We start from the raw sequence: 16,620 nt of genomic DNA on the forward strand, positions 1-16,620 counted from the left end.
GGAGCAATGCCGCCATCTAGAGGATGAATCAGTAATGCATTATGTTCCATAGTGTCAATTCCCGTTGTAAAACAGGCCAATTCAAACAAAACTCCGTGATACTCGCAGAATCTTTAATATCAATATACATGTACCCAGGAGTGTTAGGTATTAAAATAAAATGTTTTATTTTATTATTATAAAGGTTCACACAGCTTATATTTCCCACCTATGTTAGTAGGACTCTTATTCTGAAAACAGGACGGTTAGCTACATCACCTGCAGCATCTTGTGTTGGGTTTGTGACAGCTCGTGGTCATAAAGCTAAATTCGGGAAAGACGGATTGGGAGTTATTCTGCGCCACCCGGATGAGGCATAAGGTCTGTTGTATTCTGTCTTTTGTTAGTTTAAAGTGTATATTGTGAAACTGTCCGTTTGTTTCAGACACGTGTATGAGGCTGTCTATGGAATAGGCTAAGTTACAACTGTAACGTTACATTAGTAACAAGGCAACAAACACATACAATTATTTAATTTCGAAACACTTTAGTTGTGTATAATTAAGCCCATATTTTATCTGCAGCACAACTCTGGAACAGTTATGAACAGGTCAACTTATTCCCAATGTCAAACTTTTCCACTTCAACCATTGTCATTTGACAATTTGTTAAAATATTTTTGATAACTTGTGCATAATTATTTTGCACGTGTTATTTAAGAGTGCATTAAACTATGAAAGCAGAGCTCTTTAATATCCACAGCCCTTCCAAATAAGGTAAAAATGCTTTTAATTCTAGAGACCATTCATATGGCTCTAAATGGGCTTGTTAAGCCTCTCTAGATATATTTTGCATTTATAAGACACATACCTTGTAAATTTTAGAGAACAATTTAAACAAAGCATTCATATGGCAACTTTAAGTAAAGCTTCCTTGAGAACTACAGGAGCCAACAAATGACGCGAATCAGAACATTTCATCAAAGATGTCCTAAAACTATTGAACAACACTCATTCAATTTGCATCCTCTTCAAAAGCCGATGCTCAATTGTTATTTAACAAATGTATGTTTAATTATTTATTAAATTGATTAATTAAATGGTTTATTACTTTGTGTGTAGGCTTTACCAAAATCACACAAGTGTCAATTTCACGTCACATTCATAACGAAGCGTTTTCCTCGTAAAAGCAAAAATGTCAAATAAATTAAATTAAAATAAAGTCGTTTTTTTTTTTTAAAGAGCCGACTCATCCTTTTGATTGACATTATTTCTTTTGGGTTGTGCAGATTAAGTCATGGAATTTCTACAAAGTATATTGAGTACTGTAAACTCATAGTTATTTTGGTCACAATCATAATGCATGCTTATTTTCCTCATTTTAAAGTTAAAAAAATGTTTACAAATTGATATTTTTCTCATCCCATAACTCTGTGGTAAGTTGTTTTGGAAAATATAAACGGATGTTTCAATATAATGTTAACATACTTTGTGAATTTATGTTAGGAGTTTTTACTGCAAATGTCACATCCAAAATGCTGGAATTGCTCATATATTACTAAAATAAACTTTCCCGTTCAACAACTGTTTTGTAAAGAAAAGAAATTAACAAAAGTATTGAAATTACAAACGAATAACATGGCAACCATTTAGCACAAAAATAAAGATATGTATTTAAAAAAAAAAAAAGATTTATTTAGATATTTACAAAGTACAACAAAAAACATGTCAACAGCTTTTCTTTACATTCTCTCACTTACACACTTACACACTCTCACACACACACACACACACACACACACACACACACACACACACACAACGTTGATCTCAAACATACTCTCCACAGTTGGAGATGATGACCTTCTGTTTGGGTTTGCCATCTTTTGTTCCCTGAGCCTGAGAAACAGCACAAATACAAAGCCATCAGAAACAGGGCAAAATGTAACTTGAATATATTAAATGCAAACTATGTAGTCTGAATTTCCTAAAAGGCAATTAAAACTTTCAAAAAAGCAAGGTTTCAACAAATCAGAATTGGCAATAAATATATTTATAATGCTACAAAATTATTAAGATTATAATTTTTTTAAATAAATTAATGTCAAATAAAAAGTGCTCTTTTGACTTTAAATTCAAAATGAATCAGTTCCCACAAAATATTAAGCAGCAAAGCTAATGAAAAATTATTAAGCAGCAAATCAGCATATTAAAATGGTTTCTGAATGATCTTGCAACACTAAAGACTGGCTTTACCATCATAAAAATAAATGCATTATTTGTGTTTAATCACAACATGTAGTCTTGGTAAGTATTAGAGACTAATTACAAAACATTTAAAAATCCTTTAACCACTAACTTTTGTCAACATTGATTACAAATCTATTCTCCAGTCAGAAACGCACCTCCATGGCCCGGAGCACATCCATGCCCTCTGTGAGCTCTCCGAACACCACATGTTTGCCATCCAGCCAGTCTGTCTTATCAACAGTGATGAAGAACTGTGAACCGTTAGTATTGGGACCAGAATTGGCCATCGAAAGCTGACCTACGAGCACAGTCAAAGACCAGATTTCAGGTGACTATCAACAATCATACTTGCTGATTATTCTAAGACTGTTGCAGTGAACAATAATATAATCATAACAGTTCTTTTAAACTCACCTGCATGGGTGTGCTTCAGGACAAAGTTCTCGTCTTCAAACTTGCGTCCATATATGGATTTCCCCCCAGTGCCATTGTGGTTGGTGAAATCTCCACCCTGGCACATAAACTGAGGGATGATTCTGTGGAAGCTGCTGCCCTTGAATCCAAAGCCTTTCTCATGTGTGCACAAACAACGGAAATTTTCTGAAGAAGAACAAACAAATCAAGCCAAAAGGTTTTTACAATGTTGATGGGATAGAAGTAGGACCGAGTTTAAAAGGATAATGCTGTTATTTTCCTCCCTCTTTGGTCATCACAGATGACAACTAAAATGGTGGTCCTTAATGATTCATAAAATGTCAGTTAAAAAAATATCATGTGTGTATATATATATATATATATATATATATATATATATATATATATATATATATATATATATATATTATTTTTATATTTCTATTATACAGGCAAAGTAGATGTCATTATGTTGATTTGTAAGTGCTGTTGCTGCTCTCAAGGCATTGCATTTATAAATAGATTTGCATTATATGAATCACCATGGACAACTTTCTAGCATTTTTACTTTAGCTAGAATAGGTTCACCATGAATATATACATATAAAAAATTTGGTGAATTTTTATTCCATGCTGACTTTAAGCACACGCAGGAGATGGTTAAATATGTCTGACCTGCAGTCATAGGCACAACATCAGCTCGCAGAAGGAAGCGCAGTCGGCCTGCAGGTTTGTTGCCAATCTTGATATCCATATAGACTTGAGGATTGGTTCTGCCTTTTTTTGCTGGAGGTTCTCCCTGTTCAGGAACATAAAATGCCAATCAGAGAGTATTTACAGGCATCAGAGGGCAATTCAACACCTTTTAAGACCTTTTTAAGACTCTTTCAATACATTTTAAGGCCTTGAAACCACTTTAGGTTTCAACTGGAAACACTGGCGAGATTTTAACTTATAGAATATTTACTGAATATTAATGTAAGAAACTAATCTAAAACTAAAACACTATTCATATACTGAATAAAAATTAATTTTATCTAATACAGCAGATTGACGCCAATAGAATTGCAGAAATAATGGTGTTGTCTTGGTTACTGCAGTAAACAAAATTGCATGATGTCAAATCTAGTAGGATTTCATAAACTACACAGCATCCTGATATTTGCAGATTTAATTCAGGCAAACTTTGGCATACAACCATACATTGCATAATCAACAATAATATAAAATATATTATTATTAAAAAATGTAATACCTTGCAAAACAGCAATTAAGAATATTTAATAACTTTTAAGGGCCTTAAATTTCTCTACATTAATTTACCAACTTTTAATACTTTAAGACCCCGCAGACAACCTTAATCATAGAGTAATAATGATAAAACTAATTTAAAATGGAGCATTAGACTTTGAAAAAAATACATATATAAACAGTAAAATCAAAATGACAATGTTAAGTTATTACTATTATTTTATTTACCATCCAAAAAATAAATAAATAAACCAATACTGTAACTTTCGGACCTCTTGTGTCTCTGTACTTGCTGATTCTGCAGCTGACTCGGCCTCTTCACTCTCCTCTGCTTTCTTCCCCGAGAACTTCTTCAGCCAGTCATCGTCAGACCACACTATAGGCAGAACAGCATAATTTACTTTATGCAAGTGTATTAATTTAGAGTGGCAATCCCAGAATAAAGGTGTTAGGGGCCATTCACTTTTGACATCTTTTGCACGTGCAAGTTTGTTATTCTCTGTTCAACCGAAACAACGATGGTGAAAGCACACAAGATGATGTTATCTTAGCATTTCATCTTAGCATATCACTCAAGTTGTTGCATGTTTTCCAGTCATTTTTAGGATTGATTTGTTATTTAGAATAATAACTGTATAATAATAGTAATAACACATACTGCTACGAGTAAAGACAAAAACACTAAAGAGCCTGCTTTTTATAATTCAAACTTATATGTAATTTAACTGAAAATTTGAAAGCAAACTACATTTTAATGAGCTATATCATTGTAACAGATGTTTTCTGATGTTTTTGTTTACAGCATCAATACCTTTTAGCTTAGTTTTGTTTATATATATTCTTATGAACTCAGCTTTAGGTATGGGTGTAAACAGCATATATTTATAAAGTACAAATCAGAAGTTGGCAGTGAGTATGTGTCAAGACATTAAACAGAAAAATCAACCACAATCAATTTTCCATCACCTGGGCGAGAGGAGCCCTCTTTAATTCTCATGGGTTTGGCGATGTTCACCCTGATGGTTCTGCCAAACAGCTCAGACTCGTTCTGAAAAACACATTACCAAATGCATAAAAACCTCCACTCTGCACATCCTGATAGTGTTGAACTTTATAAATCCACAGAATTCAGTAAATTCAAATTCGATGAACTCACCATGTTATCAATAGCAGCTGCTGAATCCTAGAGGGGAAAAGACAGAACTTTAATTAAGTGACAAATTGATACCAAAGCTTCTAATGCAGAGAAACAACAGTACAGTGTATAAAGTAGCAACACTGTTTGAATAAGTGAATCATAAAAAGCATCAAAGTTAATGTCACTTTGATGATGCACATTTCGCGTTATTTTAACTTAATTCAGTGTAGATGTATATGATATTCACCTCTGCCAGCTCGAACTCGATAAAAGCAAAGCCTCTGTGTTTCTCTGTTGGTAAAGACAGGATGTTAAAGTGGTAGTAAAAATCGGTCGTACGTTCACATGGTAAAGTTGTAAAGTAAATGTAACTTCTGTGTATTTGTCACCTGTCTCATAATCTAACGGGATCTGAATATCTGTAATGTCACCGAAAGGAATAAACGCAGCGTGCAGCACTTTCTCATCCACCTCCTCTGCAAGACCACCTAGAAAATAATAATAACGTTTCACTTAGTGCGATATGTCACTTTAAACGGACTGAGCGCTCAACTCTTGCTCATATTTCATGAATTGCTGCTTTCCCGGATACAACTAAAAACGTGTACTGCGTCGATAAAAATGTACGAGGCTAGAGGATTAAACTAGCCAACTGAACGAGCAAAACGTTTGTTAGTTAAATTAATAAATTTTATGTTTTCTTACCAACATAAAGAACACGTTTGCTGGCCGCCATCTTGCGTGTAACCTTTGACTTCAGGCTGTGTTCTTCACCACTGAGGTTTGGTATGTCGCCCTCTGGTGAACTGGAGTAAAATCTGATTGACATTTTGACACTCTGGATTCATTATGTACTTCGGGGGCGCCACAGTGGAGAAAAAAGGTCGCTGGTTTGAGCCTTAGCTGGGTCAGTTTGGAGTTTGAATGTTCTCCCTGTATTTGTGCTGCCCACACTTCTAACAACCGTCTTTTAAACAGACTAATGAATGCAAATAGGTTGAATGTGATGTACATATCAGTTATGTATATTTGTGCATAGTTGTAATTAAAATATACATTTTTAAATTGTGCTTTCTGCTTGTACTAATGCAACACGTACATTTCTATCACAAATAAAAAAAGAGTTTAATTATTTAATCACTATTGTGAATTGGCATGAAAAGCAGTCCAATATTTAACGCAAAGGTACTGCATTTTTGTGAATCAGTTAATTAAATAGTACTATCATGATTTATAAAGTTTCTATTGTGATATTACTAAAGTTGCCATTGAAAGAAAATCTGGATATACATATGCATAATTGAATAGGCCTAATAATAAGTTTAATGCATGGAAATAACATACTGTGTGAGCCTCAAACACCTCATTCTCATGTAAATCCAGGGTAAAAAAAAAAAAAAAAAACAGAAAAATAAGCAAATCAGAGAATAACACTGACAGTTACCTCAGGAATATTTGATCGCTACAGACCCTGATAGAAACTTCTGTTTAGAATTCTGAAATGCGTGGCACTGAGCAGTTTCTGGTGTGCGACCTGCTTTAGATAGTATCTATTTACAGCTTGTCTAAACATAAAATTCAGGAAAAATAGAATATGTTTAATCTGCTGTTGAACTGTATCTTTTGTTGGTTTAGTGTAAATTATATTCACTTTGCTGTTTATGTTTGTAATGAGGCAACAGACACATGTAAACTATTGAATTAGCATTTAATGCCCATTTATGCCTAACTCGGGAGCAGTAATGGACAGATAGATCATCACTTGCTCCTAATGCGGACCTCTTCTTCTCAACTTGTAATTTGACAAGCTCTCTACTAAATTTGTTTAAATATTGTTTTTGACGACTTAATGATTATTTTGCACATTTGTATTTCAGAGTACATCACACTGTGTGAGCATCAGAGACATAAGCGTCATATTCACAAAATAAGGTAAAAACAGCTTTTCATTCATTAATTTTCTCTTCAGCTTCGCCCCATTATTAATTAGGGGTCGCCACAGGTGAATGAACCCCCAACTTATCCAGCATATGTTTTACGCAGTGGATGCCCTTCCAGCTGCAACCCAGTGCTGGAAAACACTCATTCACACTTATACACTACAGTCAATTTAGTTTATTCAATTCACCTATAGCGCATTTCTTTGGCCGGTTAGAAATTTAGTATGGCTTGACACTGTGCATGACTGTCACATGTGGCATCAAAATACCACGACAGCGCTCAGAGATCAGTTGATTGAATCAGCCGGTGGCGTATCTGAAGAGCGACTGCAGGAGCTGCGATGACAACACCGATATTACACGATCGGCTGGATTCACCGCAGGACAACAACGACATGTGATTTGGGTTTATTATTAGACAAATTTCATCTCACAAATTTCATAACAGTCAGTTGGCGTTTCGGTGTGGAGTTTGCATGTTCTCCCCGCATTCGCTTGGGTTTCCTCTGGGTGCTCTGATTTCCCCCACATGCGGTACAGGTGAATTGGGTAGGCTAAATTGTCCGTATAGTGTATGAGTGTGTATAGATGTTTTCCAGAGATGGGTTGCAGCTGGAAAGGCATCCGCTAAGTAAAACATATCCTGCATAAGTTTAATAAAGGGACTAAGCCGAAAAAAAAATGAATGAATGTTGTATAGGCTACTTAAAATTAACTCATAAATCCCTTATTGTTTAAAAATGAACTATAGTTTGTAGAGACTGTATTCTCTTTTATTTTTACTGTAAATCTTTTGTTGTTAAAAATAAATGATGATGATGACGCCATGTGATCGGTTATCATAACTGCCACGACTTTGAGCACCGAAGTGTCTGGCTTGACAGCTCCGTTTTCAACTGCGCTCGGCTAATCTTCTTGATCACCGACTGCAGCCGTGGTTTAAGTCGAATACACCTATTGGCTCCGGTCATGTGATTAGTATCAGCTAAAAGTAAAATAGGATATTATTAATATTTATGTCAGCATTGGCCAATTAAGCAGAATATTTAACCTGTATATGAATGAACTGTCCATGTGGTCATTTTTGATAAAAAAATAAAATAAAATTATTGTCACCAAAAATGGCCTTCTAGTCTTGGCTAAATGTATATAAAAAAAAGAAACGCACAGAAAATAAGTTCATTTTAAATAGTTATCCCTTTATTTAGAGTGCCACACCACTCAAGTTACTGTCATGGGACAAGTGAGGTCCAATCAAAGCAGCAAACTCACAGCTCACAGAAGAAGCACGTCAGCACTTCCTCAGGAAAAAAAATCAGTCCTGGCTACAAGACAGAGGCTCTTTCCTCACAGAAAGACCTCTTCTGAAAATCAACTTCAGGTGATAAAAATCATTACAGAGTTAACAATATAAGCCCTGCAACAAAACGGTTTTCTTTATGTTCAAGTATTGTTTTGTATTTTTCTCTTTTTTTATATATATATATTTTCTGTTTTCTGTTTCTATTGGTTGCCACCAGACAACACCAGACAGTGGTGATCTCTCTTCAGCTGTTCAGCTTCACCCTGTGGAAAACAAATTTAAATTAAAGCAAATTTTCTGAATCATTTTAACCACGGCCAGAAACAGCCTGGACACTAATAATAATGATTAATAGTGAGGAACGTTACTGGTCAGGATGTTGCGGCTGCAGTGGCAGCAGTGACTCCCACTTTCTGTGTTGCGTCTTTCTTGGCCTGATGAGCCTGAAGCACAGCGACAGCCTCCTCCACCTGAAAAACACAAATAATCACTGAGATCTGTTCATGAGTTCACACTTGCAGACCATCAAATGAATTACAGTGATGTCTCTGAGCTGGAAATAAAACCCTAACTCGCGTTATCCCCCTTGACAGGAGAGAGAGCCGTTCGAGCGCAGTGTGTAGCCTGGCCTCAGAATGCTCCTGGCACTGGTTTTGAAGGTGCAGAATTGGGTTTGCAAAGGAATGCTGAAAGCTGAGAGATAATGGAGGTAGGGGGTATTTGATTACTTTTAGGGGTTTATTCTTATCAGTGGCGGTTCTAGACCACCGTAACTTAGGGGGGTGGGCAGGGGCCACTTGTTCTTTTAGGGGGCACACTTTAACATGAATCACAAACTACTAAACAATTATTCAAAGTCTAATGTTTCATGCATCACTCTGCAGTCTTCATAAACAAGCTAATTAAATAAGTTAAACTCATAATCTTCCACGTTCATTTATTTGACAAGTAAGTTATCACCGTATTTCACATAAAACAAAAATAATTCTTCTGGAGTCATAATAAGTCTTATTTCTTATAGTTTATTTATTGAATAAAAGCAGTTTTTAATAAAAAAAAACACATTTAAGGTCAGTATTATTAGCCTCCTTAAGAAGTATTTACTGTATATTTTTGATTGTCTATACAATAAACCAGTTATACAATAACTTGACTAATTATTCCAACTTTCCTAGTTTACAAAAGTCTTTAAATTACACTTTAATCTGACTTAAAGACTGTAAAATACTCAAAGGGACTTTGTCTGAATACAACTATCTTGCAAAATAACTAGTAAAATATTATGCACTATAACTGTCATCATGGGAATGATAAAAAAGTAGTTATTAGAAATTAGTTAAACTATTATGTTTAAAAACATGTTGTAAAATCATGCGTTTGAAGACTCGTGGTTTATGGCACTACTGAAATCAAAAACTAATGAAGGCAAATCTAAAAGAATGGAATTACATGAGTGTATTTGGTTGACTTGAAGAAACCCAATGGGGAAACAGAAATCTCTCTGGGTCGTTAATATATTGATATCTTACGGGATTGTAACAACATGAGGGTTCTTAAACAGGGTGCCCGTGGGGTCTTAAAAAGTATTAAAGAGTTAAAGAGTTGATCAATCAATTATGATAAAATGAAGGCCCTTAAAAGGCATTAAAAAGTTTTAATCACGTTTTTACGAGGTCTCAAATTTTGTTCAAGCATTACCCGAAGTGTTTGACTGTAAAAAAAGCACAAATATATTTATTTTCCTCCTAATATTAACAACGGCAAGCTCTATCCACGCGATTGGCCTGTCACTGAAAACAACCACGTAATTTGTTCTTTCAAGCTTTGTGTCTTCCAAGCTTATCTAAGTTCTGTTGCATGGTTGTGCTCCATTGATTTATTTAACTACAACTGTTTATTACCAACTGTTTATTGAGTTAAAGGTTTGACACTGATTAGAACTTGAAGTGGCGATGAGGTCTACTGAGATGGTCTTTAAAAGTCTTAAAAAGGTATTAAAATTACCCTCAGGGTTTCTGCATATACCCTGTTAAATGAAGAACACATTTTCATTTTGAACTAAATTAACTCTTCAACCACATAAATTTATGACTTTAATAGCCACAAAGTTAACTAATAGTCCACTATTATCATATTTAGACTGCCCCTCAGAATCATTATTTCTGAGACTCGGCATAAATTAATGCATTGAATCTCCCATTCAGTCAATAGGCTTTGCATTGTTAACAGCTTATAACTCTTTCAATTATTGCACTTAACTGTATTGCGCTTAACTGTAACAACAAGCTTTTATCATAGTTAGCGACTGTCACCTTAGAGCGCAGAGACTCATGGGACTCCAGCATGTGCAGCAGCTCAGAGTTGTCGATTTCGAGCAGCATTCCTGTGATTTTTCCAGCTAGACTGGGATGCATCGCCTGGATAAGAGGGAACAAACGCTCACCTGAGGGAAACAAAAACAAAGTAGATCATTACACAGAAGAATCAAACCAGACTCGTGCATAAAACTGTCATGTCCTGGAGAGTGTTTGATTATGTTTAGAAAAGGCTGAGCATGCTTACAGCCTCCTCATCTCACCAAGCATCTGTTTCTGTTCCTGAGGAGGAGCAGCAGCTAACATGGAGGCAGTGAGAGGCTCCTGACCCTGAACATGAACAGCCGGCTGAGCCTAAGCAGAGAAAAAAAAAAATCACAAGATAACATTTACATCTGGATTTCAAATCAAACAGTACACTTTATTTGGATTATCTGCTTTAGATGTTCTGTTGACTATAACTTTGCAAATACATGTCAAAAGGAAATCATTAGACTATTAGTAATCTATTGGGTTAAGGTTGATAGAATAAGTTGACACGTATTTAAGTTATTAATAGCATGTTCTCCCCGCATTCGCATGGGTTTCCTCCGTTTGCTCTGGTTTCCCCCACAGTGCAAAGACATGCGGTACAGGTGAATTGGATAGGCTAAATTGTCCGTAGTGTATGAGTGTGAATAAGTGTGTTTGGATGTTTCCCAGAGATGGGTTGCAGCTGGATGGGCATCCGCTGCGTGAAACAAATGCTGGATAAGTTGGTGTTTCATTCCACTGTGGCGACCCCAGATTGATAAAGGGACTAAGCCGAAAAGAAAATGAATGAAAGAAGTTATTAATAGTCAGTAGAATGGCTTTTAAGAAACCATCAGATTAAAGTGTTAGCATATGTTAAGCAAATGTTTTACTAATATCTGATTTTAGTGGTAGTTGCAAAGTTGTTTTTAAAGATAACAAATAGACTTAAATGCCAAAGTCCCTTTAAGGCAAGTCATTTCACTCGACGGCCATCTTTGAAACACCTTTCGGGCAGTATGTTCGAGAATTCTGTCTGAATGGGTGAACATCAAATTCTCCAAAACTGCTTGCTTGCTTGTCTTGTGTATTCTATAGTCTTTGAAAATGCTTCGTGAGTTTTTAAAAAAATAATAATAATTTACTATTGGAATTTTATTGTTCTGGCCATTAGCTATTTAAACATAAATATTAAAATTCTTTAAAGTTTTATATAGAAAGAAATTAATAGAAACATCTGTCAATTTAAACATTGTTTTAAAATATACCAACTTATTTTTTTTTTTTATAAAAAAATAAAATAAAGACATGGTACCTGTATATTGTATCTTTATCCTCTTTGACCTACCTTTGACACTTAACAATATACATAGAAAGAACATTAAATGCAAGTTAGGGGTCTACCTAAAGTCTGATATGAATAAGGATACTTATTCCGATATTAAACGGTGCGAATTACAGGGGGGTTAGGGGGGACTTACCCCCTAATTAATGCTCAATCCCCCCTCAAGGATGTCAAAACAAGATGTATGGGCGGGTCAGTGCTTAAATAATGAGAAATATTTTTCCCTGATCTGTATCGTATTTAACATAATTCAAATAATAGATAATACAAATATACATTTGATCACCCCTATAAATGGTTCATACTAGGGATGCACTGATACCGATACCAGTATCGTGTCGATACTTAGTTAAAATACCCGTATGTACATGAAATGCTGATACTACACACTGATACCACTCAACAGCATTTCACTATGTGGATGTGATTTGTTGTCCTACCTGACTTCAACGTCTTAATGTATTAATTAATGTATTATATATTAAAAGCTTAGTCCTTTTAAACAATGCATTTATAAAATACATTATTAATGAATCTATAGGCTACTGAAGAATAAACCAAATATTCAATATGACCCTTGCATAATGATCACAGCAAAACAAGCTAGCACTCATTTATATATAAACTATAAATATAAATCGCAAAAAAAATTCAAGTAATGGAACATTATATGTAAAAAATCTAAACTATTATATAGTAGACTACAGGCTAAATAAAAGCGCCTCGTCAGAGGTGAACATCACTGCGTATGTCGAGACAAAATCGCTTGAAACATCTTAATATTTTAGAGAAAATAGTCAAAGTTTGCATAACCAACTATTGATCTCCAGTGTCGAGGAGAGTTTAGCTCCAACCCTAATCAAACACACCTGAACCAGCTAATTAAGCTCTTACTAGATGTACTAGAAACTTCCTGGCAGGTGTGTAGAAGCAAGTTGGAGCTAAACTCAGCAGGGCACCGGCCCTCCAGGACCAAGTTTAAATACCCCTGGTCTAAACTATCTAACCAGATCTAGGTCAGCGATGAATATTGTAAGTGGTCACCAGACACTTTTCTTGTAAAATAGATGTTCGTATTAACATATAGCCTAAAAGTAAAGTAAAATTAGTCGCATAGTTTGAGCTACAGTAACTTCTGAAATATTCAGGTTACTGAATGTCAGAATGCATTAAATATCCCTCAAAACACTGAAAACGTAAATGCGTCTTATTAATAAATTTGATGTCATTTAAATAAATAGATACATTTGATTAACTAAAAACTTACCATAAAAGTTGACCCCCCAATCGCCAATGTATAATTCGCACCCTAATATTAAAATTTATAAAATAATAACATATTATTATACCTGTTTCTAATTTAAAAACACACATTAGTACATGTTTTACCTTTTGAGTTTAAACATGCATGAGAGGATTCAATTTGTAATCCATGACATCAGAAAGAAACCGTTGAATCTGGTTGATATAATTACTGAATTAACTGTGAATCTTTGTCAGTTTTTATGTACGTGCAGTATATCAGCATATATTACCTGCTGCAGAGCGATGGGCTGCACTACCTGAGGCTGAGTGTTTCGGATGGTGGAGGCATATTTGTATGGTGGCATGGCACGTGGGGTCGTCATCCCCATGGCAGGACGGGGACCCATCGGTTGGCCAGTCCCTCCTAGTAAAGCCAAGAGGAAAAGAATTAATGTGATGATCAGATAGAATAAACACCAATAAATAAGCACGCTTAAAATCAATAAAGGGATAGTTTGCACAAAAATAATACAAATTCTGTTCTTCACTTGTTCCAAACCTGTCTGAGTTTCTTTCTTCTGTTGAACAAAAAAAAAAAAGAAAATATTTTAAAGAATGTTAGAAAAGGGTAGCCATTGACATCCATAGTAGAAAGTACCATATTAGTCCATGATTTCTAACATTCTTCAGAATATCTTCTTTTGTGTTCAAAAAAATCATCATAAGTTCACCATAAGGCAAAGAGTGAGCAAAATTATGACAAAATTTCAGCAGAAGAAAGAAACTCATTCACAGGGTGAATAAATTGTGAGTAAAAAATCCCTTTTGGGTGAACTATTCCTTTAAATGTGTAGTTTGTGATGCTTTTCATTCTAATGTGATTATAGTAAGGTAAACAAACTTAAAAATGTCTAGCTTTTAGTATTTTTTTTATCTTCAGGAAAGCAGATCACAGTGGGCCATCATCATCAGTGGGTGGGTTTTCTCACCCACTCTCTGTGCACCTGTGGGCATCCCGCGTGGGCCTTGGTTGGAAGCATTGGGTGCCAGGTGGCGAATGTTAGCCCGGGGCCCTGGCTGGCGTAAGGAGCTGGGCATGCCCTGGAAACCACCCTGACCTCTGCCACCCTGCTGCTGCCAGCGCGGGTTTGGACGCATCTGGGTGAGCTGGTTTGGTGCATAGTATGTTGTTCTGTTCTGGGCCTGTGATGGTGCATTTGAAAGAAGGAAACTGTATAATTTATCACAGGGATTATTAATCATTTAATGGGACATTTTACTAGTTTAGAGCTCTTCTATATTTATGCAGATTTATTTTGAGATTTACAGTTGAAATCAGAACTATTACCCCCATACAACCCCCCCCCCCCTTTTTTTTTAATTATTTGTATTTCTTTTCAAATATTTCCAAAATGATATTTAACATAGCAGGAAATTTTCACAGTATGTTTGATAATATTTTTCTGTCTTATTTGTTTTATTTTGGCTAGAATAAAACCAGTTTAAATTTTTTAAAAGCATTTTAAGGTCAAAATTATTAAACCTGCCTAGTTAATCCAATTAACCTATTAAAGCAATTAAATTTCACTTTAAGCTGTATAGAAGTGTCTTGAAAAATATCTAGCAAAAATATCTAGTAAAATATTATTTTCTGTCATCATGTATTTAGAAATGTGTTGAAAAAATGTATATCCGTTAAACAGAAATTGGAGAAAAAAATAAAAAGGGGCAATAATTCAATTGTATATTTTCCAACATAAATCCTAAATGCTTTGATAAAACATAACTGTCAAAATAAAGTCACATTACAGTCACGATGACTTAAAAGTTGTAAAAAGAAAATACTAATTGAATTAAATTAATTTAAATATAAAATTTTAGATAAGAAGCAAACAACATAAAAAGCCAAAACTAGAAGTCAAGATTATGTGTGAAGTCGAAATGAAATTATAAGATACATTTCTACTTATCTCAAACAAATTCCATCTATTTTAATATTGACTTTTTGTCATAAGTATGACTTTTAATACCATAATCTTAAAATAACAAAATGTTGTAATTAAATATTTATTTTTTATTGTCTCATAATATTAACTTTTTATATTATAATTGACATCTCAGCATTTTTTTTGTGTTATCTCCATAATTATGGTGTAATTTTGACCTATTTTGCAATTAATGATTAGATAATTATGACTTATTTGTCATATCTAATAATTGTTTACATATGGTTATGACCTTTCTGTTAACAAATCAAAATTATGAGTCAATTGGAATTGTATCACATCATGTTTATGTTATAATTGACATTAGTGAGGCTGATTTTCATATTTATTTCCATGGTTGTCTCAGATTTTAGTTCCTTACACACCTGTGGCACGGCTGGCATGAAGTATCCGCCGGCAGGCTGGAACTGGTTGATGATGGCATTGGCAGGCATGGCCCTCATACCGGCAATCCGCTGCATGTACTGGTTGGTCAGATGAGCTTTGCGCTCTTCTTTACGTTGAGCTAGGGCTACGTATAGTGGTTTGGAGCCCACAATACGCCCATTCATCTCTGTCACAGCCTTTGTGGCTTCCTCAGGAGAGGAGAAACACACAAAACCAAAACCTTTGGACCTGCCCTCCTCCAGCATCACCTACAAAAAAAAAATAAAAGAAAAAATTAAAATAGATTAAAAGAAAAAAAAAAGAAAATACATTAGAAAATACCAAATCCTTTAACATAAACAAAGTTCTTTGAAGAAAAATAGGTGAAATCTATCTAAGTTTGCACGCAGACTTTTAAAGCAAATGTCATGTATGAAATTTAGTCAAATTTGCTTGAATTAGTTTGCAATATTCAGTTTAGTACATTTACTCTCTTAGTATGTACTGTAAATCTAGTCATGTACATAAGCCTAGTCTTGTCGAAATTAAACCATGCTATACAAGAATACATTTTACTTAAGAACATTTGAATAAACAAGGCAGATTTCTTGTTACGATCTATATGATATACCAAAAAAGCAGTAATGAGGTATACCTAACCAAACTCAAAGACCTTAATCCATAATACACAATACATAATGATAGTAAAAGTCAGTGTTTTTGAGTATGAACGTGCCATTTCAAGAGTTCACACTTAGCTGATGATTGATAGTAAAACGTGTTTGGCATGCTGTCCCAGGAGAGAGGCCTGAGCTCAGAATATCCTTGAGCCTGGGGCTCCCTCCCGTTTGAAGGGAGAGAGGAGAGATTGAGCTCGGGTAGTTCTCGAGAACTCCCTTCTTGTGAACTGCTGAGATATATCTGACTAAGAGTTGCCTTAGGATGTTATTTTGAAGTAGTCAGTTTACTTAAGGTGTATGTCTTTGCATGGTGGGAGGAAACTGGAAAACCTGGGGAAAACCGGCGCCAAACACTGGGAGAACATGCAAACTCTACA

General features: G+C 34.9%; 2 protein-coding genes and 1 long non-coding RNA gene across 5 annotated transcripts in view; 1 reads left to right on the forward strand and 2 right to left on the reverse strand.

The window, feature by feature from the left end:
- On the forward strand, nucleotides 1–15,803 carry LOC141378570 (uncharacterized). Its single transcript, XR_012393408.1, has 6 exons — nucleotides 1–147; nucleotides 221–360; nucleotides 2,372–2,556; nucleotides 6,909–6,963; nucleotides 8,868–8,983; nucleotides 14,132–15,803. It is a non-coding gene; the product is annotated as an uncharacterized lncRNA (long non-coding RNA).
- ppie (peptidylprolyl isomerase E (cyclophilin E)) lies at nucleotides 1,652–5,786 on the reverse strand. Of its 2 annotated transcripts, NM_001017678.1 has the most exon segments (11): nucleotides 1,652–1,750; nucleotides 1,783–1,877; nucleotides 2,384–2,526; nucleotides 2,643–2,828; nucleotides 3,318–3,441; nucleotides 4,166–4,269; nucleotides 4,860–4,941; nucleotides 5,050–5,076; nucleotides 5,279–5,322; nucleotides 5,421–5,519; nucleotides 5,737–5,783. In NM_001017678.1, coding segments are annotated over 10 exon segments (909 nt in total). In that variant the 5' UTR covers nucleotides 5,768–5,783; the 3' UTR covers nucleotides 1,652–1,750; nucleotides 1,783–1,808.
- The window catches only part of pabpc4 (poly(A) binding protein, cytoplasmic 4 (inducible form)), a 20,959-nt gene continuing 12,487 nt past the window's right edge, over nucleotides 8,149–16,620 (reverse strand). Inside the window, exons 8-14 of one of the 2 annotated variants that reach the window (XM_021467109.3) lie at nucleotides 15,563–15,832; nucleotides 14,196–14,394; nucleotides 13,482–13,615; nucleotides 10,853–10,943; nucleotides 10,587–10,717; nucleotides 8,643–8,744; nucleotides 8,149–8,537 (exon numbers count right to left, since the gene is read on the reverse strand). In XM_021467109.3, coding sequence (XP_021322784.1) covers nucleotides 8,646–8,744; nucleotides 10,587–10,717; nucleotides 10,853–10,943; nucleotides 13,482–13,615; nucleotides 14,196–14,394; nucleotides 15,563–15,832 — 924 coding nt within the window. In that variant the 3' untranslated portion in view covers nucleotides 8,149–8,537; nucleotides 8,643–8,645. 2 annotated transcript variants of the gene reach the window in all.

This window comes from Danio rerio, chromosome 17 (genome assembly GCF_049306965.1).
Source record: "Danio rerio strain Tuebingen ecotype United States chromosome 17, GRCz12tu, whole genome shotgun sequence".
NCBI classification, from domain to species: Eukaryota; Metazoa; Chordata; class Actinopteri; order Cypriniformes; family Danionidae; genus Danio; species Danio rerio.